The 26,899-nt window shown below is 60.1% G+C and overlaps 1 protein-coding gene across 2 annotated transcripts; it reads right to left on the bottom strand.

Moving 5' to 3' along the window:
- Window positions 1–408: 408 nt before the first annotated feature.
- Window positions 409–26,053, bottom strand: LOC102452875 (myosin-binding protein H). Of its 2 annotated transcripts, XM_075910018.2 has the most exons (11): window positions 25,403–26,051; window positions 23,190–23,324; window positions 18,720–18,887; window positions 15,156–15,244; window positions 13,233–13,428; window positions 12,125–12,264; window positions 7,396–7,555; window positions 6,074–6,210; window positions 3,915–4,101; window positions 1,274–1,315; window positions 409–652 (listed from the first exon to the last, which is right to left on the bottom strand). In XM_075910018.2, exons 1-10 carry the CDS (start codon window positions 25,539–25,541, stop codon window positions 1,305–1,307), a joined length of 1,362 nt encoding a protein of 453 aa, XP_075766133.2. In that variant the 5' UTR covers window positions 25,542–26,051; the 3' UTR covers window positions 409–652; window positions 1,274–1,304. The 2 variants fall into 2 exon arrangements, with proteins under 2 accessions (XP_075766133.2, XP_075766134.2); XM_075910019.2 differs by lacking the exon at window positions 1,274–1,315 and having other exon boundaries at window positions 25,403–26,053.
- Between the last annotated feature and the right edge of the window lie 846 nt (window positions 26,054–26,899).

Genomic DNA, 26,899 nt, shown 5'->3' with positions numbered 1-26,899 from the left:
GGCAGAGCCCCACTTCTGTGCAGAAGGGCTGCACCCTTCTCCCACAGCTCCTGACCCCTACAGATGCAGCCTCTCCTGGGGCCCCCAGCAGCCGGGCATGGGGGAAAGATCCCCCTACACACACCTGCTTGTGGGCGTGGGCCAGGGTCCTGACAACCGGAACAGACAGAAGGGCTCTGATCGCCCAGGCTAACCCCCCCCCCCCCCGACAGGTACGGGACCCACCCCCCTCGGGTGCAGAAACGGGGAAAACGGCCACTGAGCTCCCTTGGGCCCCACTCTGCCATGCACGGTCCTGGGAATACGCCCCAGGGCTGCTGAGTGCATAGGGACGTGGCCCCAAAGAGCGGCCCCAGCCCTGTCCCGGGCCCGGACCCTGCCCTGCCCACAGAGACCAGGCAGCAGCAGTTCCTCACACGCGCTCGGTGGGATCCTTTATTGTCACAGCCACAGGCGCGGCGGGGGCTGCGGCAGCGGAGCCGCACTGACACGCCGGGGCTGCCCCGCAGGGCGCGGCTTCGGAGGGGCCAGCGTTGAAGGCGTTAGCAGCGCTGGGCCCGGGGAAAGGGCCAAAGCTGGCAGGCTCCACGGTCCGCTGCATTTCCACTGCCTCCGCGGGGCCGCGGCAACTTCCTCCACGCTCAGCGTCCGCCTAGGGGGCACCGAAACCAGGCCTGAGCCAGCAGGATGGAGCCTCCAGGGCAGCTTCCCTTCCGAGCTGCCTCCGGACGCCCACGCAGCATCCTCCAAAGTCCTCTTCCTACAGACACGGCGCCACTCATCTCTCCCCCCGCTGGGCCCGCCCCATGCCCCCTGCATGGGCACCAGGGCCCAGGCCGGGCGCCCAAACACAGACGGTCCCAACCCAGAAGCCGAAGGAAGCGTTGACTCTCCCGTACGTGACACGCCAACCCCTCGGCTCCGTGTGCCCGGCCCCTCCCTCGCTTCCCTGTTGTGACTGCAGATGTCTCGCCGGTTCTCCCCTCACCCACGTACCCACCGCGCACGCCACACACCTCTCCATCCCCCCCCCACCCCCGGGCTCATGCTCAGCCAGGGCCCAGGATCGCCACCCGCTTCTCTAGCAGGGCCTGGCCTGTCACCAGACTCACTCGGTGACAGCACGGCCCACGTCTCTGCCCCCCCGCCCGCGCCCCACGGCCAAGCTGCTCCAGGCTCGCCACCCGCGCAGCCGCATGGGGGCACTGATCGGGGAGCCACTGTGCCCCTCGCCCAGCGGGACTCGTTCTAGCCCCTCCTGGTGCCCACTTGCCTTGTTGTGCAGCAGCCCTGCCACGTGGCCCTCACTGGGGTACTGTGGAAAAGCACACGAGACGGTAACAATGCCACAGCCCAGGCACCCAGTGACACCTCCCCTGGGCCGTTGCCCCTCGTGCTGCGGGCTGAGTCCTTCCCTCACGCCCACCACCGTCAGCTCTGCCCTGCCCCTCGGGCTCTGCCACCGTGGGGGCCACGAGCCCCTCCCTTGGGGAATCTCGGGCCCAGCCCCACACGTCTGAGGTAGGAGCGGTTCCAAGTCACCGCTGTGGCCCTGCTGCCCTTGTGCGCCCCGCTTACCCCGACTCCTGGCCTCTCCACGTTGCTGCACACGTACCCAGCTCCCAGGCACTCCCCGGGTGTCAGCTCCCTGCCTGGCCAGGTGCCCAGTGTGCCCAGGCTGGTCCAGGGCTCTGACAGGCGGCTTAATTAATGATTACATCTTAATTAACAGGGTTTTTATCCACTGGGTGCCCATGCTCCCCGGCCTGGCTCAGTTCCCGTGTGCGCTGGGTGAGGGGCACCGTGTTAAGCAGGTGGTGAAGAGGGTCCCTGGGGGGACAGAGTTGAAGGCGTTTGCACACAGCCTGCCCTTTGACCCTCTAGGGTGCTGGATGGGGAGTGAGGGGACCAGGGGGCCAGCACCTGGCAGGATCAGGACCCTGCCTGGCTCTGGAATCGGAGCAGGAAGCGTCTGCTGGAGTCCGTGTGGCAGGAGGGGAGACGCTGCAGAGTCCATACGTTTGTCTAGGAATGAGGGCGGGAGGGCCCCAGCCTCTGGTGGGCGAGCCCAGGGTGCAGGTGCTGACGCCGGGATACAGGAGCAGGAAGCCCAGGGCCGAACTGCGGGCCAACAATCCCGACAATGCGGCGGAGAAAGGGTCGGCCACCCAGGCTAGCAGAGGCTCCTCGCACCCAGGGACAGAGCTCAGCGTCAGGAGCTCGCAGCAGGGAAAGGCTGCGGCATTCCAGCGGGCGGGACTGTGAGCGGGATCACCACGGCGCAGTTCCTCGTTCCAAATGCCAGGGGCGTCTGGGGGAGCCAGGCACAAACCCGGCTCCTCTAGCCGCAGCCACAGGGTGCCCATCCCTGTAGCCTCTGGGCGCTGAGCCTTGTGCACAAAGGCAGGGCGAGCTGGGAAGGGCACTCCTAGAAACCCAGAGAGCTCCTCTGCAACCCGCCCTGGCAGAGAACTGGGGAGTCTCGAAAACAGCCGTGGGAGAGAGCGGTGACCAGCCCTGTGAGGGACCTGGGCCGTGAGAAGGTGCCTCGCGTGGGGGACTTCACAAAATCCACCCACAGACCTTGCCCCAGGTGCGGGGAGGTGCTGAGCTCTGGAAAACCCGGGCACAGCTGTGGGTGCTGGCCCCTTGGGAATGGGGCAAGGTCCCAATGCGCTGGGGGGGCTATTCTGGCCCTCAGCCCTCCTGAAGTACTAATGAAGGGCTGGCCTGGGGCCGCTTCCCTATGGGCATGGGCTTGCCAGGGGATGGGGAGCATCTGGGGTTACTGCCCTGAGCCCTTTAAATTGCTGGCAGGGTAGGTCCCAGCCACTCTCAGGGCTGGGGGGAAGCCCTGCCCCTTCCACCCAAGGACCGGCCCCTTCTGGGAACACAGAGCCAACCCCCCCCCCCCACCTTGCCCTGGGAACACAGAGCCGACCCCCCCCCACCTTGCCCTGGGAACACAGAGCCGACCCCCTCCCCACCTTGCCCTGGGAACACAGAGCCGACCCCCCCCCACCTTGCCCTGGGAACACAGAGCCGACCCCCCCCCCCCCACCTTGCCCTGGGAACACAGAGCCGACCCCCCCACCTTGCCCTGGGAACACAGAGCCGACCCCCCCCCCCCACCTTGCCCTGGGAACACAGAGCCGACCCCCCCCCCACCTTGTCCTGGGAACACAGAGCCGACCCCCCCCCACCTTGCCCTGGGAACACAGAGCCGACCCCCCCCCCACCTTGCCCTGGGAACACAGAGCCGACCCCCCCCCCCCCCACCTTGTCCTGGGAACACAGAGCCGACCCCCCCCCCCACCTTGCCCTGGGAACACAGAGCCGACCCCCCCCCACCTTGCCCTGGGAACACAGAGCCGACCCCCCCCCCCCACCTTGCCCTGGGCATGGGGTGCTCCTGGGGCCATCTCCTGGGCTGGCTCTACGGCTGTAGAAGGGGCTGGTTCTGGGAAGCCCTACCTGCTGCCGGTATTCCTAACTCTGGGGCAGGTACGGCCCTTCCCCACGACACGCCCCCCCCCCCCCAACCTCTGGGGCAGGTACGGCCCTTCCCTGCAACACATGCCCTCCCGACCCCCCCCCCCACCTCTGGGGCAGGTACGGCTCTTCCCCACGACACGCCCCCCCCCCCCCCCGCTAACTCTGGGGCAGGTACGGCCCTTCCCTGCGACCCCCCCCCCCCCCCCGCTAACTCTGGGGCTGGTACGTCCCTTCCCCGCTTCCCCGCGACTCACGCCGCCCCCGGCCCCCCGCTGCAGCCTCGCAGTCCCTGCCGTGCCGATGTGAGCCTGAGCCTGTTCCGGGGGGTACGCAGGGGGGTGACTCTAGCGGCCATGGGGGCCCCTCGTGCTTTTCCGCTCCGGCTGCGGTTCCTGGAGGTGGCCGCCCACCGGCCTCACCTTTCACGTCCAGCCGGCAGTCCACCGAGGCTTCCCCGAGGGGGTTCACTGCCTTGCAGGTGTAGACGCCGCCGTCGAAGGGGCTGGGCTTGCGGATCTCCAGCGAGCAGACCCCCTCGTTGATCGCCGCGATGTACTTGGGGTCTTCCCGAATCTCCATCTGGTTTTTCAGCCAGATGATTTTGGGCTGGAAGACCAGGGGGCTCCTTAGCCCAAGCACTGGAGGCACCTGCCAGCCCAGAGCTTCCAGAACCGCAGGGCTCTGCCTCTGGTCGCCTGCAGGGCTTTTCTGCTGGGGGCCCTAGGCCGGGGGGAGTTAGAAGCCCCCCAGCTGCTGGGATCGGTCCCTGTCTGGAGAGGACCCTCAGGCCTGTGCGGGAATGAGGTGGCTCCCTGGGCATGCATGGAATGGGGCTTTGCACAGCAGATGGGTGGCGAACAAGCAGCAGTCGGGATTAGAACCCGGCTCCCTCAGCGATTGGCCCTACAGCCCAGCCACTACTGCACCGAGGCAGCAGGAAAGGGAATGAAGGGGAGTGGTGCATGCGGCCCCCCACCCCCACCCCAGCTCTGCTCAAGGCAGAGTGGGGGTGGGGTCGTGCGGGGGTGGGGGAGAGGCCGACTGGGGGGTATGGCTTCAGGGCAGAGAGGTGGTGGGGTCTGGGGGGGGGGGGGAGGCAGACAGGGGCGTGGCCTCAGTGCAGGGCAGGGGTGGGAGCTTGTGGAGGAGAGGTAGACTGGGGGCGTCTTGCGGGGGGGTGGGGGCAGACTGGGGGCGTGGCCTCAGTGCAGGGCAGGGGTGGGAGCTTGTGGAGGAGAGACAGACTGGGGGCGTGGCCTCAGGGCAGAGCAAGGGTGGAGTCTTGGGGGGGAGAGACAGACTGGGGGCGTGGCCTCAGGGCAGAGCAAGGGTGGAGTCTTGGGGGGGAGAGACAGACTGGGGGCGTGGCCTCAGGGCAGAGCAAGGGTGGAGTCTTGGGGGGAGAGACAGACTGGGGGCGTGGCCTCAGGGCAGAGCAAGGGTGGAGTCTTGAGGGGAGAGACAGACTGGGGGCGTGGCCTCAGGGCAGAGCAAGGGTGGAGTCTTGGGGGGGAGAGACAGACTGGGGGCGTGGCCTCAGGGCAGAGCAAGGGTGGAGTCTTGGGGGGAGAGACAGACTGGGGGCGTGGCCTCAGGGAAGAGCAAGGGTGGAGTCTTGAGGGGGAGAGACAGACTGGGGGCGTGGCCTCAGGGCAGAGCAAGGGTGGAGTCTTAGGGGGGGAGAGACAGACTGGGGGCGTGGCCTCAGGGCAGAGCAAGGGTGGAGTCTTGGGGGGAGAGACAGACTGGGGGCGTGGCCTCAGGGCAGAGCAAGGGTGGAGTCTTGGGGGGAAGAGACAGACTGGGGGCGTGGCCTCAGGGCAGAGCAAGGGTGGAGTCTTGGGGGGAGAGACAGACTGAGGGCGTGGCCTCAGGGCACAGCAAGGGTGGAGTCTTGGGGGGGAGAGACAGACTGGGGGCGTGGCCTCAGGGAAGAGCAAGGGTGGAGTCTTGGGGAGGAGAGACAGACTGGGGGCGTGGCCTCAGGGCAGAGCAAGGGTGGAGTCTTGGGGGGAGAGACAGACTGGGGGCGTGGCCTCAGGGCAGAGCAAGGGTGGAGTCTTTGGGGGGAAGAGACAGACTGGGGGCGTGGCCTCAGGGCAGAGCAAGGGTGGAGTCTTGGGGGGGGGGGAGAGACAGACTGGGGGCGTGGCCTCAGGGCAGAGCAAGGGTGGAGTCTTGGGGGGGGGGAGAGACAGACTGGGGGCGTGGCCTCAGGGCAGAGCAAGGGTGGAGTCTTGGGGGGGAGAGACAGACTGGGGGCGTGGCCTCAGGGCAGAGCAAGGGAGGAGTCTTGGGGGGGAGAGACAGACTGGGGGCGTGGCCTCAGGGCAGAGCAAGGGTGGAGTCTTGGGGGGGAGAGACAGACTGGGGGCGTGGCCTCAGGGCAGAGCGGGATGGGGGCGGGGGGGCAGTGCAGCACCATGCTCTGAGCTAACTTCTCTGGCTCATTCAGACACCAAGCCCACTAATGGGGCAGCCTCCGAGCCTGCTCCTCCCTGCCCGTCGCCTGGTGCCCCCGAGCACTCGCCCAGTGATGCTGCTGGGGGGAGACGTGTGAGGGCGGGCGGAGGCTCACCTTGGGGAAGGCCCGGACGCAGCAGAAGAGCTGGGTGTTGTAGCCCCGGGTGGTGCACCTGTCCGCCAAGGGCTGCGTGAATTTGGGAGGCTCGGAGAAGTCCCGGCCCGAATATTTCTCAGGCTTGTAAGCAATTTCTAGGGAAGGAACAACAGGTCACTGCAGCGGCCGCCTGTGCCCTGGTGCTCAAGGCGCTGATCCTCCAGAACACCCTCCTCCCAGGGACAGACGCAAACCCTGAGCCACAGCCAAGGGCTGGTCAGTGGGATGTGTCCCCGCCCCGTGCTCTGCGCCAGCCCGGGGGGACTGGTTTTCGGATTCCTCCCCCTTCGAAGTAGAGTCTGACCCCAATGGTACGGATCCCAAAGGGGGCCACAGAGCCGCCCCAAAGTGCTGGAAGCTAGCTGCGTGCTTTTCACTCCTCCCCCTCTGCAGCCGCGGGGTCTTGCCGGGGAGTTAGAAACCACGGCTGCATGGGGACACCCCCTGTTCCACGGAAGACCCTCCCCCCGTTTCAAGGCTGGCCAAGTGCGAGCCATTGGATCCGAATGCCATGAAAACCCATCGCTCTGGCTCCTGCCGGCCCGGGGGCACATTCCTCTGGCAGGGTGGTATTTCCAACATGGCAGCTGAGGGGGTGCGGAGGGAGAGCAGGGCGCGGTACCAATGCGTCTATCTTACACAGGGCCTTGCTCAGGGCTCCTGGGAAACCTGCCTGGGAGGGAGGGGTCATGTATAGTGAGTTCAAGGCCAGTCTGGAGCAACAAGCCACAACCAGCGTTGCCTGGCCCGGAATACCGGCAATGAAACCAGGAGGCGGCTGGTTCCTGCTGTCTTGGCCCCCTTGGAGGCCTGATGCCCAACAGGGAGCAGAGCAGAGAGGGGAGAACACCAAATCCAGCAAGCAGCACACACCGAGCACACTGGCACTGCCCTACAGCTGGCACGCTTCCCACTGGGCATAACCCTAACCCTCTCCTAGACACAGCACAGTGCCATGCTGGTCTCTCTGGGCAGACCCTGGGCTGGTGACAGCCGTGCCCTCCGACAGCGCATGGGGAAGGAGGGGCAGGCCTGGGGCATCCCAGGCGGTAACCGGGGGCGAGTGTAGGAGAGGGGCAGGAGGAGCTGGGGGGAGCAGGTATTGGGTGGTGGGGAAGCAGGACTTGGTGGCCAAGTTCTGATGGACCCAGAGTATTCGTAGACCCTTCCTCTCACGACAGCACTGCCATGTTGGGCTGCCAAGATCTTCTGCCTCTTGGCCCGCGGTGCCCACCTCCCCGCCCGGCCGCTTCTCTTTGTTGGGCACCCCCGGCCCCCACCTGGCTTCCGGATGTGGGCCAGGTCCGTGGCGACGGCGGCCGTGGCGCTGCGCCCGCAGGCGTTCTCCGAGAACACCCGGAAGGCGTAGCTGTTGCCGATGATGAGGTCCGAGATGGTGCAGCTGGGGCGGGGGCAGTGCTCCAGCACGGTGAACCATTGCTGAAAGCCGAGGGAGCCGGGTGGTGAGCGTGGGGCCGGGTGGAGGCCACCCAGCCCGTGAGCGCTTTATCCCTTTCCACACACCCGCTCCCCGGATCCCAGCCCCAGCGCCTCGGCTTTGCCATGCCTGCATCCCCGCGATGTGTCCACCGCAGCCCCTCTGCCCGACAGCCGAACCAGCGGCCTCTGTTCTCTTCAGAGGTGCCAGCCATGGGCGTGCAGCCCGAGCCAACATGGCAGCCAGCTTCAGCCCCCGCTGGCCACTGACTCTGTGTAACCCTGCAAGTCACCCGGGCCCCATGCTGCAGAGGACAGTAAAAACCCCCCAGTCTGACCCGGGAAAAATTCCTTCCTGACCCTGAATGAGGCAGTTGGTTGGACTTGGAGCATGTGGGTGAGACCCAGCCAGGAGACACCTGGGAGAGGATCTCTGTAGTAACTCAGAGTCCTCCCCATCTGGTGCCCGCTGCCGGCCACTAGTTAGTTCCTGCAGCAGTCACAGGTTGGCTCCATGCCAGCCCCATCAACCCATCCCCTCCAGAAATTTAACTTGCTCCGTCTGGAAGCCAGTTAGGTTGGTTGCCTCTCCTGGGAAGGCTGCACTTCCTCTGACGGTTCGAAACCCCCTTTAATTAGTTCACTGGTTAGCTGATTAAATGGAGGTGGGTGGAGACTGCTCCCTGGGTAACCTATTAAGGGCGATGCTTACTGGGTAACTAGTTAACATGATTGATAATAGAGTTTGTGAACAGGTAACCGGTTAACTAGTTACCCGGTCACAAACTCTATTAGCAACCATGGTGGATTGAGGGTGGGGCTGCTCCCAGGTAACCCATTAAGGGTGATGCTTACCGGGTAACTAGTTAACCGGTTACCCGTTCACAAACTCTATTAGCAACCATAGTGGATCATAGGGAGGGGGGCTGCTCCTGGGTAACCCGTTAAGGGTGATGCTTACCGGGTAACTAGTTAACTGGTTACCCGTTCACAAGCTCTATTAGCAACCATAGTGGATCGTGGGGGGGGGGGCTGCTCCCGGGTAACCCGTTAAGAATGATGCTTACTGGGTAACTAGTTAACCGGTTACCCATTCACAAACTCTATTAGCAACCATAGTGGATCATAGGAAGGGGGGCTGCTCCCGGGTAATCCGTTAAGGGTGATGCTTACCAGGTAACTAGTTAACTCATTATCCGTTCACAAACTCTATTAGCAACCATAGTGGATCATGGGCGGGGGGGGGCTGCTCCCGGGTAACCCATTAAGGGTGATGCTTACCGGGTAACTAGTTAACCGGTTAACCGTTCACAAACTCTATTAGCAACCATAGTGGATCATAGGGAGGGGGGCTGCTCCTGGGTAACCCGTTAAGGGTGATGCTTACCAGGTAACTAGTTAACTGGTTACCCGTTCACAAACTCTATTAGCAACCATAGTGGATCGTAGGGGGGGGGGGCTGCTCCCGGGTAACCCGTTAAGAATGATGCTTACCGGGTAACTAGTTAACCGGTTACCTATTCACAAACTCTATTAGCAACCATAGTGGATCATAGGGAGGGGGGCTGCTCCCGGGTAATCCGTTAAGGGTGATGCTTACCAGGTAACTAGTTAACTCATTATCCGTTCACAAACTCTATTAGCAACCATAGTGGATCATGGGCGGGGGGGGCTGCTCCCGGGTAACCCGTTAAGGGTGATGCTTACCGGGTAACTAGTTAACCGGTTACCCGTTCACAAACTCTATTAGCAACCATAGTGGATCATAGGGAGGGGGGCTGCTCCTGGGTAACCCGTTAAGGGTGATGCTTAACGGGTAACTAGTTAACTGGTTACCCGTTCACAAACTCTATTAGCAACCATAGTGGATCGTAGGGGGGGGCTGCTCCCGGGTAACCCGTTAAGAATGATGCTTACCGGGTAACTAGTTAACCGGTTACCCATTCACAAACTCTATTAGCAACCATAGTGGATCATAGGGAGGGGGGCTGCTCCCGGGTAATCCGTTAAGGGTGATGCTTACCAGGTAACTAGTTAACTCATTATCCGTTCACAAACTCTATTAGCAACCATAGTGGATCATGGGCGGGGGGGGCTGCTCCCGGGTAACCCGTTAAGGGTGATGCTTACCGGGTAACTAGTTAACCGGTTACCCGTTCACAAACTCTATTAGCAACCATAGTGGATCGTAGGGGGGGGGCTGCTCCCGGGTAACCCGTTAAGAATGATGCTTACCGGGTAACTAGTTAACCGGTTACCCATTCACAAACTCTATTAGCAACCATAGTGGATCATAGGGAGGGGGGCTGCTCCCGGGTAATCCGTTAAGGGTGATGCTTACCAGGTAACTAGTTAACTCATTATCCGTTCACAAACTCTATTAGCAACCATAGTGGATCATGGGCGGGGGGGGCTGCTCCCGGGTAACCCGTTAAGGGTGATGCTTACCGGGTAACTAGTTAACCGGTTACCCCTTCACATCCCCATTAGAAACCTTCATCTAATTTCAAGCCTCAGCTTGTTGAGGGCCGGTTTATACGTCGCCTCGTAGGGAATCCAGGGCATGTCTCGCTCCTCAGGCCGCGGGCCCACCCTCTGCAGCCAAAAATAAGCAATGTGGCTGCAGCGGTGGGCGCAGCAGGGAGGGGCCAGCTGCAGAGACCCCCCCCCCATGAACTGAAGCAGATTCCTCAGCCGGGCTGCTCTGAAGTGGCTGGCCCCTGATCCCTCCCTCTGCGAGTGTTATCTGCGCCTCGCCATTGCACGGCGGGCAGGCGAACACCAGAAAGCACCACACCCCGCAGCCCAGGCTGCTGCCGGAGGAGCCGTGTGGTTGTCTTCTCGGTGCCAACCTTTGGGGGGCAGAAGTCCCACACCGGGGGGCCTGTGCCGGCAATGCGGCTGTCGCTCGTTTCTGAGCTCCCAGCCCAATGCCTCACCCCTTGGTGCTGTGCTGGAGAACCCTCCCCCTCAAGCTGGAACAACACAGGCTCTGAGCAAGGCAGCGGAGGCCCGGCGGCCGCCCCTCAGCGTTGAAAGCCCAGGGTGAGCAGCCTGCGCCCAGGCGTCAGTCAGCAGCCCGTGCTCTCCCGACAGGTGCCGGCGGGGGATGGACGAGGGGGCTCTCATGGCTGAAAAGCAAGTGGTGCTGAAACGGGCCTGGCTCCTCCCTGCCTTCCCCTTTCCTAGGCCTAAAAGCTACCGCCGGCCAGCCCCTCCTGGGGCCTCAGGTTTAAAGGTCCCCCCGGGAATTAATTCTACCCTTCAATGCCCGAAGCAAGCCTGTCCTGCCATCAGCTCTGCCTCATCTCCTCCTGCAGCTCCTGGTGTTCTCTGGCTCCTTCTCCCCGGCCTGGGGGGGTTGCAGCTGGCTCCCCTCGCCTGGCTCCAGGCAGGATGCTGCATTCAGCAAGGGGGGGGCTGAGAAACCGTCTGCGGGGGGGAGGGGGGGGAGCTGCGCTGAGCTGCTGGGGTCTCTCTCCCCCTTTGACATGGTGTCATCCAGTGCACCTCGTGCACAGCTCTGATTGGCTGCTCTTCCCCAGGAGGTGGGTAAGTGGGGAAAGCAGCCAATCCGAGGGGGGAGTTCCCCAGGCGGTACTTTGCATCTGCTGAGCTGGGTTAGGGCCCGGGTCTGGGAGCCCTGAGCGAGGGGCCTGGCAATGACTTTGCGCTCACATCGGAAGCACCCCCCGGCTTGCTCGGACCCGGGCCAGATTCGCTGCTCTCCAGCCTCCCGACGGCAGCAGCCAGCCCAGAGGCACCAGCGGCTAGGGACAAGATGTCCCAGCTACCGGTAGAGCGTCTGTGTCCGAGTTCAGAGAGCTTCCTGGGACCTGTGGGAGCAGCACCATGCTTGGGGGTCCTGCCCCTCCCCCCCCATCACTCCCGGGTCGGGTCAGGTCGAGTTGGGTCGGGTGGGCCCATGACAGGAGGGATCACACACTAGCTTCTGCTCTTTCCCCGCCAGGTCCTACACGGCTTAGCTCCACCCTGCTTAGCCACCCCACATGCCCTGACTTCCCCCCTCGGCTGCCCCTCCAGCACCAACCTCCTCCTCTGTCTCCTTCAGCACCCCCCTCCCCACGGTGTGTAACACCCTCCTGGGGCGGCTTGCAAGCCCCCCTCCGGGGCTCACCTCACTGTGCTAACGTCGATCTGCGGGGGCCTCGCTCGCCCGCCTGATTTGTCTCTTTATGGGTTTTGCAGAAATCGCTCATTTCAACCCCCCTCGCTGGCATCTACTCCCCCCTCCCCCCATCTGTGGCAGCCACGGGCTCTGTCTTGCCACCGGATCCCGACTGGGCCTGTGGTGCAAATAGCAAACACATGCAGAGCTGGGACCCCAGGTGCTTTGGAGGCGCCCGAGAACGTCCCGTGCAAACCGCTCCTGCGCCGCGAGGTGAGGTTCTCCTGTGCCGTGCAAACTGCCCCCCGGCCCTGCCTGCTGGGGGCGGTTAGGAAGCTGGGGATGCCAACCCCCTCCCCGCCGTGGGCACTGTCTGGCATTCTGCAGCCTTTGGCCCAGGCCACACGCCCCGCTGCTGCTCCAAGCGCACGCCGCAGACTCACCCCGCTCTTCCTGTCCGATTTCTGCACCGTGTACCCTTTGAGCGGCGCGTTCCCGGTGTCCTTCGGCGGGCTCCACTCCAGCGCTACGTTAAACCCCCACACGTCAACCAGCTTCAGGTTCTCTGGCGGGCCCGGCAGCTCTGCGGGGACAACGAGAGGCTCATTCCGGCAGCGGAGGGTGGTCCCTGGCAGGGGCCGGTGGCAGCGTGCGTGGCCGCCGGCCTGCAGAGAGGGCGGCTGCTTTGCTGAGTCCGTGGGCGGTTGTGGGTCGGTACGGTGCGTGAGTAATTAGGGGCATTCTTGGGGGTGTCTCACCCAGCATCTGCCCCATCTCGTATGACTCGACAGCACCCATCACCGTGGCCTCAGGGCTGCACTCGAGTCACTCGTGTTTGTGTCAGTGGCGTGGGAACACTTTAAGTAGTGAGGGTGCTGAAAGCCATCCCCCTTTTTCCTGTCTGTTCCCCCCAACCCAGAACTGGGATGGGTGTGGGACCAGGAGCCCTGGGGCCGGAAGCCAGGAGGGGCAGCATCTGGGACCCAGCATGGGGCTGGCAACCAGGAGGCAGGGGGCCCTGGGTGCAGGGAGCAGCCACTGGGACTCTGTGCATGGGGAAGTGGCTGCCAGGGCCCAGGCACGGAGCCAGCAGCGACCAGCACTCTGGGAAGAAGGAGCAACGGGTTGCCCGCAGCATTTCTGCTCTGCAGCCCATAATGACCTTCCCTCCGTCCCTATCCCTTTCGCACCCTCTTATTCATCCCACCAGGGCATCTTAGCCTGCTGCCCGCGGTCTGCTCCCGAGGCAGGACTTTCCTCCTGCCCTCCGCACGACAGTGGGCCGAGCACCCTGCTCTGGGAGCTGCTGCTGGAGCACCCTGCATCTCCCCCAAGGTCAACGCACCCAGCAGCACACCCATCGCTGGGGGCTGGCTGGCTGCAAGTTCGGCTGGCGACTCCCTCCCCAGCCCCTACCCCGGCCGGAGTTGCCACAAGACAAGCCCTGGGCTGCAGGGACGGTCGATGGATGGCCGCAGGCCTGTGACGGCCGGCAGAGGCTGCAATCGCCGCCGGGGCTCTGAGCTGCGCCCGGTGCTGTACGGTTCTTACCGACCACGCGCAGGTCAATGGTGGCTTTGTCCTCCAGCCTGTCGATCCTGACGGTCAGCTGGTACTGGCCAGAGTCGCTGCGCTCTGCCTTGCGAATGAAGAAAACCGTGTCCCTGTCGCCATTGCGCACGGTCACCCGCGTGGGATCCAGGGGCCGGCCATCCTTGCTCCAGCTCACCTGGGGCCTCGGCTTTCCCTGGGGCAAAGGCGGAGGAGAAACCTCAGCAGGGCAGGTCGGGGCCCGGGCCAGCTCTGAGCCTGGGGCCCTGCAGGGACGTCACAGAAGAGAGCAGAGAAGCATCTTCCCAGAGCATCGAGATGGCAGATTTTTAGGGGCAGGCGGCTTTGCTCAGGGGACGTGTCTGTGGTTCGGACGGGGCCGCATTGCCAATGCCTGTCTTAGCCCACAACCTCCCGGTGACAATGCCAGCTGGGCCCACGCAGGCGAAGGCTGGGGCGAATGCGTCAGCTGTGACAACACAAGCCAGCCTCCTTCAAAGAGCCTATAGAGCCGGAGAGGGGAACCCAAGGCCTGGGGTTCGGTTTTCTTTGTTTTTTCTTCTCACTTGTTTGCAGCCCCCCAACTGATTTTTCTGTGGGTCAGTGGCCCCTGACCCAAAAAAGGTTCCCCGGCCCACCTCCAGAGCCTATCGCCTGGGGATAAGCTCCATTCCTTGCTCCCCCCAGCCTTGGCTCTGGCCCCTCGCTCTTACAATCTACTCCAATTGGCTGCAGCTGTGTCAGGCGCGCCTTTTCGGGGTGCGGGTGACCAGAATGTACAGGGGGGGGCTGCTGCTCTGAAGCGCTCAGCACTTGCCTGGAGTGGCACCTACCGCAGGGCACTGACAGTTCACTACAGCCGGGGTATAACTGGCCCCGGACCCAGCTGGAAGCAGCGGGCTCCTGACTGGCGAATGCAGCAGCAGGCAGGGAATGCAGCTGCTTGGTAGGGAAAGAGACCCGACCTGCTCAGCCCTCACCGGGGCTCCCGGGGGCTCCTTGGTGCCACCATGGGGGCCAGGGAAGCGCAGACCAGAGCCCCCGGTCGCACTCCTCCTGCAGGGTGGTCAAGGGGGTCCCCACAGCCCCTCTCCCTGCTGTGGGGGGGGAGCATGGGGAACAGTCCTGGGGATGCAGCGTCCTTCCTACTCCAGCGGGTGTGAAGAGCCTGATGGCCTGGCTCTAGCCCCTCCCACTCAGGCAGTGGGGCAGCGCCCCCCATGTGGTGGGGAAAGGGGGTGAAATCCCCCCGGGGCTGCAGCAGAGGATCTGGGGTGGGGTGAATGGCTTTGACTCAGGTGAGACATGGGCCTCTCCCCGTGCCCTAGGACGGGCAGAGCTCCTTCCTCGCTCCTGCCGTCTCCCTCCAGCCACTCCCACATCCCAGCCCAGTCGTCCATCTCCGGGCAGTGTGGGTTCCGCTCTGTCCCAGGCCCCCCAAACTCCCCGCCCCCCAGGTCACTGCTGGCCAGGTGTGCCCAAAGTGCAGCTGCTGGCACCTCTTGCGTATGCATCTGAGCGCCTGCCAACCTTTGCCACACTTGTCCTCGCGCCTGGAAGGCGGAGCACTGACCCTATGGGCCAGCCGGGGAGCGAGGGCACAGAGGGACGTGGGACATGCCCAAGGTTGTGCAGGAACTCTGTGGCAGAGCCAGTGGCTCCTGAGTCCCAACTAGCACCCAACTCACTCTTTCCCCTTTGCTCTGACCTCATTGCGCCCCTTGGAGACCTCCATGACCTCCCCCGCTTCCCCACACCAAGTTCAAGCTTCCTGCCCCCTCCCCTCCCGTTCGCTGCTGTCTGTTCTTGGGGTCTCCCGTTGGCCCCCAGCTGCAAGGAAGGCGCCCCCAACACCTCCGCACACGGGAGCGGTTTGCAAAGGCCAAGCCCACAAGTCACTTGCTGGAAACATCCGCCACCTACCTGGAAGGGGATCAACAGGTTCACCACCTCTCCCGCGGGCCGGATGTACGTCTGCCGCAGGTGGCGCGGCACGCGGATCTTCGGAGGCTCTAGACAAAGCAGACATCACACACGCCCTCCTTTGCATTAGAGCCGTGAGACACCTCAGCCCCGTGCTCCCTGCAGGCGTTCCTACCGCCAGCCTCGGCTCCCCAGGTGACCCCAGCAGCTACCCGCCTGGCCAGCACAGATTGGCTGACTTGGCACTGAAATGCAGCCACCTCTTGGGTGGGGCCTGGCTGCCACCTCACACCAGTAACACAGCACAAAGGGGTGAGGGAGCACGTGGAGAATGACGGCTCCAGCAGAAGCGGAGGCAGATTGCCGTGGGATGGAACAGAGCAGGGTTGTGGAGCTGTAAGTGTCCACAGGAGGCCCTTGGGGTTTTAATGTCTGTGTCTCCTACAACACGGGAGAGAGCGCCCCCTACTGAGTCTCCTGCCGCACTCACTGCAGCACTGTGCCACACTGGGTCATTGGAGTCCATGCTGGCTGAGCAGCACCGTCCCTACGGAGTCCTCCAACCCCGCTCCTCCCTGCAGCACAGCACCCCCTACCGCTGTACTGACCCAGGCTGTGTCTAGACGACACCCCTCTGTCGACAGAAAGGTGTAGTCTAGACACAGCCTCAGAGAACAGCATCCGACACAGTCGCCCCACAGCGCCTCCTAGTGGGGAAACTGGTTCTCTACTGAGTCAGAGTCAGGCAGCACCGATTCCTGCAGTAGCTGGGGTTCCCTGCTTGCCTGTGGGCTCAGAGACGGTTGCGGGGCTGATGGTGAAGGATACTAACTGCGACCTCTGTCTCTAACACCATTTGTTGGAAACTTCCTTCTGTGCTCCCTGGGGAACGTAACAAGAGGTAAGCAGAAAATGGCTGTAGCAGGCAGACCTGCCATCTCATTTACCAGAATCAAAATAGCAGCAGGGTAACTCTGCTGCTTCTGTATTTGGTGGCAGTTCCTTTGGAGGCAAAGGATTTATGCTAGGACATAATAAAAGAAGAGTTTGCGTCTCCCAGGATTACCTCCAGGAAGAATATAGCATGGGGGGGGGGGCTCGAATTATCGCTGAGTTGAATGATGCCTAAACAGCTGTGTGAGTAAAACCCAGGCAGCAGGGTGCGGGTAGCAAAGGAATGCCTGACATGCCCAGAAGGCTTGACTAACAGCTGAGCTAGCATCTCCTCCTCGCACGTGTCTTTTTGGGCCTGGATTCTTTTCCTGATGCCCACACTTGCCCTTATCTGTCTTGGGGGGAAGAAAAAAAAATCCCCCTCCCCCCAAGAAAGAATGTTAATTCATGCGTATCCTTCTCAGGACCTGGACACACACCTCTCCAGGTCTAAGTCAGCCTGGCCAGAGACATGATCTATTCCCAGGTGTGAAACCCTTCTTCCTGGCCAGTTTCATGTGAAAAGGGCATTGTCTAATAGCCATATCACAACGCCCCATTCCTGCTTGGAACTGTCTGTCTGCTGGTTTGCTGTTATTTAAAATCTCTTCGGAGCACGGCAAACAATTTGTTGCAACACGTAAGCAGCATCAATAAATAAGAAGTGAAAAGGAAAGGTGACAGATGGAACGCTGTGATGGCCGCGGGTCTCACACTAGATTTTAGCAGAACACACATGAAACGTTAATAAGCCATGCCCAAGCCACGGAGGAAAGCAGTTACAGACACACGATTAGAATGAAATGCAAAACTGGGATTCATGCCACTCTCTGGTTGAGACTTTAGCTCAACGAAACCAGGAAGCTCCAAACTGCAACTTGGCTGCATGACACAAGCCTGAAGACATCAAGCTGCTCAATATACCGTTAGGCACAGAAAAATCAGTTTGCTCTGGAGCAGAGCTCGGCCAAGAATGTTCAATTTTCAGGCTGAACCAAAAAATCCCTCCAAAAGATCTTGTTCCATTCAACCTGAAAGAAATGTTGAAACTGGGCAGATTTAAAAGCGAAGCCCCATTTTGAAACAAGAAATCTAAATAAAACATTTGGCTACAAAACAGTGTTTCTCAACCAGTGGTACGAGTACCCTTAGGGGTACTCGAGAGACGTAGATGAATGAAGCCACATTAAACTCCTATATGGCCGCTCTCATTCAGAAATAAATGGACTTCATTTGTTTAGTTTAATTCACGTTCAGAGCACATTAAGAAAGGCCTTGTCTGCCTTAGGACATTTCAGCTACAATTACCAGTTGTTCGGTTTCTGGAAACACAAGTGTTGACAAGGTGCAGTTAGCTACAGGCATATTAAACATGCCTTTGTGTACATCTGTTCTAAGCAAGGTTAGACAACACTGCCTGCAACATGCTGGCAGAGGCCAGCCAGAGCCCCTACACATGCTAATAATGCGCTGACGCTAAGGTGGCCATAGCAATCAAAATATAGAAAATCAAATCCATCAAAAATGCCACATTGTTTGGGCTCATGGGATTACAAACAGCAGGGCAGTTGCTGTCAGAGACCTTGCAGGAAACGGGGCTCATCCGTCCCCTAGCAAGATTGTCTGATCCTAATCCCTCACCACCATGATCACAGAAAGTATGAAGCGATCTTCTTTTTTTGGCAAAGGGAGTGTTTAAAGAAACTCCACTGAGCTCTCTGAGTTACAGGAACATGAAAACAAGCCCCAGGCTACGTCTATACCACAAAGAAATGTCGGAAAAAGATACGCAAATGGTGAACCGAAATTTGGCGCGTCTACACGGCGCCAAATTTCAGAAAAACCTGCTCTTTCGAGCCATCCCTTCTTCTTCATAAAACGAGGTTTACAGCATTGGTGAAAGAACGCGTCCACTTTTCTGAAATTTTTTTCGGAAAAGTGGATGCATTCTTTGGACGCAGCAGCGCTTTTCCGGAAAAGCGCTGCGGTCTAGACTTAGCCGCTTGGATAACTGAGAAACAACTTTATATTCCCACATCAGATGTGGCATGTTCATAGCCCTCCAAGAGGTGCAAGAGCCTTGCAAAGTGGGAGGGTAACGGCTCGTTAACCAGTTCAAAGAGAGTCACATGTCCATGTTTCACACACCTCGTGTTTAACCCGTCTGGGCAAAATAAACATGCAGCATTCCAGCACACAGACAGTTGCACGTGCGGGTGTGAATGTGCAACACATCTGAGCATACAAAGTGAACAAAGAGATTACAGACGTGTGAGTCCACACAACAAAATACCACGGCAAAGGTTTATTTCAGTGATTCAAATGTTCACGTGAAAGCCTGGAGACCTGGTCATTGCATGAGACCTGTGGTGGCCTTTCAGGAAGCATCGAACACTCAAACACCGTGCCCTAAAATCAGTGGAAGTTGCTTCCGTTTACATCAAGGCTGAATTGTACCCAATAAATATGATCTGAGCAATTTCACCATGGAAAGCCGTATAAGCATTAGTGGGCAGAGTTAAGGGGTAGTGAGAGTTCCACCTTAGCTGAGCATGACAGACATGGGGGCTTCTTTGTGCTACCACAATGTTGCCCCCAACTCGCTTCTGTGCAGTGAGGACAATACAGTACCGAGTATCTCTCTGATGACGACAGGCTGCTCCAGGACGGCTGGAACACTGGTGCCACTTGCGTTCACAGCCTTCACGCGGATCTGAAGTTTGTCTCCGGAGGCCAGGTTGTGGATTGTGTAGTGAGTAGAAAGGAAGAGTTCTTTGTTCGCAGCTACCCAGTCTGCAGCTGGAACAAACAAACAAAAAAATCGTCATGAATAAGACAGCCAGCTGCAAGCAAGAAACAAGCAAATGGCCTGAAAAAGTATGTTAAATGGACTCTGGCAATGTGATGGGACCGGTTTTGTGCCACTTGCATTCACAGCCATCACGCGGATCTGAAGTCTGTCTCCAGTGAAGTCTTGTGGTGGGGCAACGTACCCATTTGCAGAATCTGATTAGCTCCATATGGGAGTTTCCCAATGCGTAGCCAAGCCCCCAATCAAACCCAAGCTAGCGAGTTGTTATTCCACTCCCAGTAGACGGCAGCCCAAAAGCCCAGCATGTGGCCTCCTCTGTCCCCAGCAGAGCTGGCTAAAAAATGAGGAACGCTGCGTTGGTCCCTTTGGATCAGACTTTCAGGGTGACTCTGCCCAAGTCTTGCCCAGAGAGCAGCTTTCTCAGAGCTAGGCTCAGCGCCAAGAGCCGCTGGGTCGCGACGCCAGCCTTGATTCAGGCAAAGGCAGCAGGTGATAACGGACAGGTTCTCGAGCGGGGAACCAGAAACAATCCCACGCCACGAGAGGTGACCTTTTGCACAGCCGGCCTGTGGAACGGTGACAACCAGAGACGCAAAGGAGCTCCGGCCGGCTGAGCTTTTCTCCCACAAGATCAAACCATTTGCAGTAGCAGACAGGAAAGCGGAGAAAAACTCACTGAATAAATTGCTTCTTCCGAACTGGTCACCCAGCGAACCCACACTCACCAACCCCCTCGGATCCACCAGCCAATCAGGGCTCCTTAGCCATCCCCACCAGCCAGCTCGTCCACACTGACCCACCGTGCAGGAAGAAAACCAGTGTGCCGTTCACCGTCCAAAGGGGGCGGAGCCTGCACAAGGGGAGTGGCCCACAAGCGGGGGACTTTGCGCATCCCAGTGCTGCACAGGAGCTAGTGCATTGCGGCTTCCCCCTCAGGGCAGGACAGTTGTGTGAGTCCCACTGAGACAGCAGTGTAGCTGGTGACACCACCAGTGGCCGGTGAGTTGGCACCACAGGGCTCGTTGAACACCCCAACAAACAGATCTACCTGCCCTTGCCCCCCCAGCCCAACTACCTGGGGCTCTGTGACAGTGCCACTAAAACAAGGAATCGACTAGGACTCCTCGGACATCTGCTAAGCTAGGGCTTCGTGGCCATTCTCAGCCAGAGCTAATCAGCTGCTGTCAACCGGCCACAGTGCAGGAGCACAATGCTTCTAATCTGCTAGATGGCCAAGGGTTGGGAGCTGCCAAAAGCCAGGATTGCCAGCCATGTGGCCAACCGGAAACATCCCAGCCTGGAAGAGGCCTCCAAGACCCAGCAGTCTCCTCCCAAAGCAGCCACCCCGGATTAGTGGCTGGATTAGTGGCCAGTTCTGTGTCTCCTTCACTGCACAATTCAGTACTAGGTGCGTGCTGGTGGTGATGTAAATATTTCTTCCTGCCCTGCCCATCTCTAGAGTCCTGTGTGGATACCAACTGTGTATCTGCATGCCCATCGGTCTCTGCGAAAATGAGCCGCAGCTATCCGCATCCATAGCTGGGGGTGCAAATCCCCGTGGATATAAAGTGGATGTCCGTGGATTTGCAGGGCTCCACCCCTCACTGACAATCCTGAGTGTGAAGCCAAAATATGCTGCATCTGCCGGTCACGCACAAATGCCAAAAGGTTCAAAATTGGGTGCTGCAAATTAGGGATTAATGTCTACATTTAGACACCTAAAGAGATGGGCAGCTACAGTTCCTCCTGATTTCATTAGATCACTGAAAATCAGGTGCCAGTATAGAGACACAGACCTAGATCCTCTAAGGACGTGGTGTCCAATACACTAGCCACTAGCCACTAGCCACATGTGGCTATTTGGCCAGCTGTGTGTGGTTAGTTCTCTTCAGAACTGATTGGACACCACGGCTGTAAGGTATTTAGGCACCTGGCTCCCATGGACATTAGGTGCCTAAATCCCTTTGAGGAGCTGAGCCACAGGGCCGTGAAGTGTGGCACAAATGTTTGAAAATTGGGGACTGATTTTCTTCTTGCTCTGCCCTTTGCCCCTAATGCCCTCCCTGCCCCCGCTGTTCCTCTGCAACCTTTTTCCTCCTCCTGATGTTATTATGGCTTCCTGGCCTCCAGACCTGCATCACAGTGATTCAGATGTTCAGAGATCCCAGCCGAGAACAAGGAACCAGCCAGCTCTTCCCATCCCGTATCCTGACTCCAGCAGGCAGCTCAGGAAGAGAGATTGGCTCCTAGATTCCAAAGCCAGATGGGACCACTGTGACCACCCAGCCTTGTGCCTGAAACTGGCCAGAGAGCTGCACCCAAACAATTCCCCGAGCAGAGCTCTTAGAGAAACACCCCCTCTGGATTTTAAAAGAGTCGCTGCTGGGGCATCCGCCACAACTCTTGGTCAGTTGTCGCCATGGTTGATTATCTTCCCCATTAAAACGGGACGCCCTATTTCCGGGATGAATTTGTCTCACCTCAACTTCCAGATGCTGGCTCATAGAATCACAGAACACTAGAACTGGAAGGGACCTCGAGAAAGCATCAAGTCCAGTCCCCTGCCCTCACAGCCGGACCAAGCACCAACCATCCCTGATCAATGTCTATCCAACCTGCTCTTAAATATCTCCAGAGACAGAGATTCCACAACCTCCCTAGGCAACTTATTCCAGTGTTTCACCAACAGGACAGTTAGGCTGTGTCTAGACTGCATCCCTTTTCCGTAAAAGGGATGCAAATGAGACATATCACAATTGCAAATGAAGCGGGGATTTAAATCTCCCCTGCTTCATTAGCATAAAAATGGCTGCCGCTTTTTTCCAGCTCGGAGCTTTGCTGGAAAAAAGCGCCAGTCTAGACGCGGATCTTTCGGAATGAGGGATAAGGGATCTTAAAATGAGGGATAAGGGATCTTTCGGAAAAGGTTTTATTTTATGAAAGATCCGCGTCTAGACTGGTGCTTTTTTCCAGCAAAGCTCCGAGCCGGAAAAAAGCGGCAGCTATTTTTATGCTAATGAAGCGGGGGGGATTTAAATCCCCGCTTCATTTGCAAATTGCGATATGTCTCATTTGCATCCTTTTTACGGAAAAGGGATGCAGTCTAGACACAGCCTTAGTGTTTCCTAATGTCCAACCTAAACCTCCCTTGCTGCCGTTTAAGCCCATTGCTTCTTGTCCTGTCCTCAGAGCCCAAGGAGAACAATTTTTCTCCCTCCTCCTTGTAACACCCTTTTAGATACTTGAAACCCGCTATCCTTTCCCCTCTCAGGGTGTCTATACTAGCCCCCAGTTCAATCTAGGGAGGCTAATGTGGGCGACCAAAATTGCACATGAAACGCGGGATTTAAATATCCCACGCTTCATTAGCATGTTCTCGGCCGGTTGCCATTTTAGAAATTGACTAGCTCGAAGTAACACACGGCAGTGAAACGGGATTCCGAATTAAAGCCCTAAATCGAAATAGCTGGTATTTCTCCTGGAATGAGGTTTACCAGCTAATTCAATTTAGGGCTTTAATTCGGAATCCCGTTTCACTGCCGCGTGTAGACGCGGGCAGTTACTTCGAGCTAGTCAATTTCTAAAATGGCGACCGGCCGGGAACATGCTAATGCTTCATTTGCAATTTCAGTCGCCCTCATTAGCCTCCCTAGATCGAACTAGGGGGCTAGTGTAGACGTACCCTTAGTCTTCTCCTTTCCAGACTAAACAAGCCCAGTTCTTTCAGTCGTCCCTCATCGGTCATGTTCTCTAGACTTTTCATCGTTTTTGTTGCTCTTCTCTGGCCCTTCTCCATTTTCTCCACATCTTCCTTGAAATGTGGCACCCAGAACTGAACACAATCCTCCAACTGAGGCCTCATCAGTGCAGAGCAGAGTGGAAGAAAGACTCCTCGTGTCTTGCTCTCAACACGCCTGTTAATCATTGTGTCTGGCCTTCCTCTGCCAGCCTGAAGATCTTCTCATTAAAAATGTGTTCCCCGTGTAGATACCCATCAGTGTAAGCAAGTTGTTATAGCCCATGGCAGCAACACTTCCCCCACGAGCCCTCATTGGAGATTAAACCTGTGGCCTTCAACATCAAAAGTATGGCCCTCTTCCAGCTGAGTTACTGGAGTAAATCCACTATCTATCAGCAACAGTAAGCTCTTATCCGCTACGAAGAGCTCTCCTCCACTGTGCGGCCTGTCCGCAAGTCCGGGACATGGGGCTCCCAGCCAGCGTGTTATATGATCTTTCCCATGTGCACACAGCTCTCCGTGCTTGTAGAGGAGCAAAGCCCAAGCTTACTTCCATCTTTGCAGCACTCCACCAGGTATCCATCTAGGGCAGCAGAGCCGGTCTGCTCTGGGGCTTTCCATGCCAGAGACACCGAGTTATCATTCACGTCCTCCACTGCCAGCTGCGATGGGCAGCCGGGCGGCTCTGCAACAAGAGACCCATTAGAAAGACACACAAAGCACCCCCAGACACAACCCCCGCTCCGGCGAGGCCTGCTTCCCAGGCTCAGTGCATTCCCCATGCGCCCACCACGCTCCCACCCCCAGACTGCCTAAATTTCGAGTAACTGACTAATCGAATAGTCGATGCAAAATGCATCAAGTATATGATTAGTCAATAGGGTGCCTCCGTCTCCCCCACTGACTCAGGCTCCCCCCAGCGCTGCCACTTTGAAACACCCCAGCTGACCAGGCTGCATGCAGTGTTTCAAAGGGGCAGTGCTGTGTGGAGCCTTCACCGCTGCCGCTTTGAAACACCCCAGCTGGCCAGGCTGCATGCAGTGTTTCAAAGGGGCAGTGCTGTGTGGAGCCTTCACCGCTGCCGCTTTGAAACACCCCAGCTGGCCAGGCTGCACGCAGTGTTTCAAAGGGGCAGTGCTGTGTGGAGCCTGCACCGCTGCCGCTTTGAAGTACCCTCTTCTCCTCCCCCTCTTACTGCCTCTTTCTCATAGAGGGGAGCAACTAGTCAACTACTCTGTCGACTATCTGAAAAGCATTTGCTTATCAGATAGTCGACTAGTTGACTAGTCCTTCACATCCCTAACCCACCCCATCCACCTAGAGACACCCACCCCGCCCCACCCACCCCATCCACCCAGAGACACCCACCCCGCCCCACCCACCCCATCCACCCAGAGACACCCACCCCGCCCCACCCACCCCACCCACCCAGAGACACCCACCCCAGCCTTCCCCACCTACCCCACCCACCCAGAGACATCCAACCCATCCCCACCTACCCACCCCATCCACCCAGAGGCACATACCCCACCCTCCCCTGCCTAACCCATTTCCCCCTAAATGTATCCACCAGCCTCCCTGTACCCTGAAACACACTGAGCCCAGCCCCACCCACTCCATTTCCCCTCCCATGCCACCTGCCAGCACTCTCACCTCAGCTCCCTTGCCCCCAGACACACACACACCAGCCTCTCCCGCTCATCCCATCCCCCAGCCTGTCCACCCACGCCCATCCCCCAACACACCCACCCCAGCGCACACTGCCCAGCGCTAGACCCCCACACGCATAGCAACGTAAGAACAGCCCCAGCCCTCTGAGGTCAGAGCAATGGTCCATCTAGCCCAGCATCCATCCTGTCTCTGGCAGACAGGGCCAGGTGCTGCAAAGGGCATGAGCCAACAAGGCATCACCGAGCCACCCGGCCCCTCGCCCAGTTGGAGGTTTGGGGACACCCTGACCATCTCGGCTGAGTTCTCCAGCTCTTTTCAGCCTGGTAATAAATCTGACGACCTCAGCCTCCCCCTGCCCACACCATTCCCCTAAATACACCCCTCCCCCATGTCCCCACCTAGCCCCCCCAGACACTCTCACCCTCCCCTGCCCACCCCATTCCCCTAAATACACCCCTCCCCCATGTCCCCACCTAGCCCCCCCCAGACACTCTCACCCTCCCCTGCCCACCCCATTCCCCTAAATACACCCCTCCCCCATGTCCCCACCTAACCCCCCCAGACACTCTCACCCTCCCCTGCCCACCCCATTCCCCTAAATACACCCCTCCCCAATGTCCCCACCTAGCCCCCCCAGACACTCTCACCCTCCCCTGCCCACCCCATTCCCCTAAATACACCCCTCCCCAATGTCCCCACCTAGCCCCCCCAGACACTCTCACCCTCCCCTGCCCGCCCTATTCCCCTAAATACACCCCTCCCCCATGTCCCCACCTAGCCCCCCAGACACCCCCATCCGCCCCTGCCCGCCCTATTCCCCTAAATACACCCCTCCCCCATGTCCCCACCTAACCCCCTCCCCTGTAGACCCCACCCCCACCCTCCCCTGCCCACCCCATTCCCTTAAATACACCCCTCCCGCATCCCCGGCCTAACCCCTCCTCTGGACAACCCCACCCTCCACATACACCCCTCCCCCCCAGCCTCTTGTCCAGACACCTCCACGCCCCCATCCTCCCCGTCCGCCCTTCCCGGCCGCTCCTCTCTGACCGCATCCCTGCTCCGCCCCCGCCCCTCCCGACTCCCCCTCACCTGCTGTGGGTTTCCCCGGCTCCGGAGCAGCTGCCGGGACCGGGGCGCGCTCTGCTGGCGGGGCTGGAGCCGCTTCTGCGGCCGGTCCGGCTGCGGGGGTGTCCTGGGCCGGCTTTGGGTCTGGTTCTTTGCCGGGCATGGCCGCAGGGTCCGCAGGCTGCGCACTAGGGGTTCCGGGGCCTCCGCTCCGGATCAGGACCGGGTCCCTGCTCCGGATTAGGGGGCTCCGCTCCGCGCGGGACCGAGACTCTGCTCCGGATTAGGGGCTCCGCTCCGCGCGGGACCGAGACTCTGCTCCGGATTAGGGGCTCCGCTCCGCGCGGGACCGGGACTCTGCTCCGGATTAGGGGGCTCCGCTCCGCGCGGGACCGAGACTCTGCTCCGGATTAGGGGGCTCCGCTCCGCGCGGGACCGAGACTCTGCTCCGGATTAGGGGCTCCGCTCCGCGCGGGACCGAGACTCTGCTCCGGATTAGGGGCTCCGCTCCGCGCGGGACCGGGTCTCTGCTCCGAATCGCGGGGCTCCGCTCCGCGCGGGACCGGGTCTCTGCTCCGAATCGCGGGGCTCCGCTCCGCGCGGGACCGGGTCTCTGCTCCGAATCGCGGGGCTCCGCTGCGCGTGGGTTTTGGAGTCGCTTGGAGGCTCCGGAATTTTTATAGGCTCCGGCTCCTGCTGCCACCTGTCAGCTCCCCGCAACCCCCTGCCGCGGGCGGGGCCAGCCAAGAATAGCCGCCCGGGAGCTGCGCCCTCCCCCTCTGGGCACCGCCACCCTGCAGCGGGCCCCTAGCGCCTCCGGGGCCGGCACCCCGGGCAGGGCGCAGCGGGGCGCCACCCCAAACCCGAGGCCCACGGAGACAGAGACAGCTCTGGAGAGGGCCCCCTCACTCCGCTCCTCAGCCCCCCGTGCCCTCCAGGGACCCCCTCAGCCCCCCCCCCGCGCCCTCCCTGCCTTCCTCTGACCCCCTCAGCCCCCTGTGCCCTCCCGTGAACCCCTCAGCCCCCCGAGCCCTCCAGGGACCCCCTCAGCCCCTCCCGTGCCCTCCCTGCCTTCCTCGGACCCCCACAGTCCCCTGTGCCTTCCCCGGACTCCCTCAGCCCCTGTGCCCTCCCGTGAACCCCTCAGCCCCCCGTGCCCTCCAGGGACCCCCTCAGCCCCTCCCGTGCCCTCCCTGCCTTCCTCTGACCCCCACAGTCCCCTGTGCCTTCCTCGGACTCCCTCAGCCCCCTGTGCCCTCCCGTGAACCCCTCAGCCCCCCGAGCCCTCCAGTGAACCCGTCAACCCCACCCCGTGCCCTCCCCAGACTCCCTCAGCTTCCCTGTGCCCTCCCCTGACCCCCCTCATCCCCTGTGCCCTTCCCTGATCCCCTCAGCGCCCCCTCCTGCTCTCCTCTGACCCTGCTCCTCAGCTTCCCTCCCTGCCCCCCGACTCCCACCACCCCCTCCCCATGCCCTCTCCTGACCCCCACTCCCTGAGCCACTCCATGTCCTCTGCTGACC

The sequence above is a fragment of the Pelodiscus sinensis genome, chromosome 27 (assembly GCF_052426305.1).
Source record: "Pelodiscus sinensis isolate ZL-2025 chromosome 27, ASM5242630v1, whole genome shotgun sequence".
In the NCBI taxonomy this organism is placed as follows: Eukaryota; Metazoa; Chordata; order Testudines; family Trionychidae; genus Pelodiscus; species Pelodiscus sinensis.
Note: the sequence above shows the minus strand (reverse complement) of the source record. Positions and strands in the feature narration are given on the sequence as shown.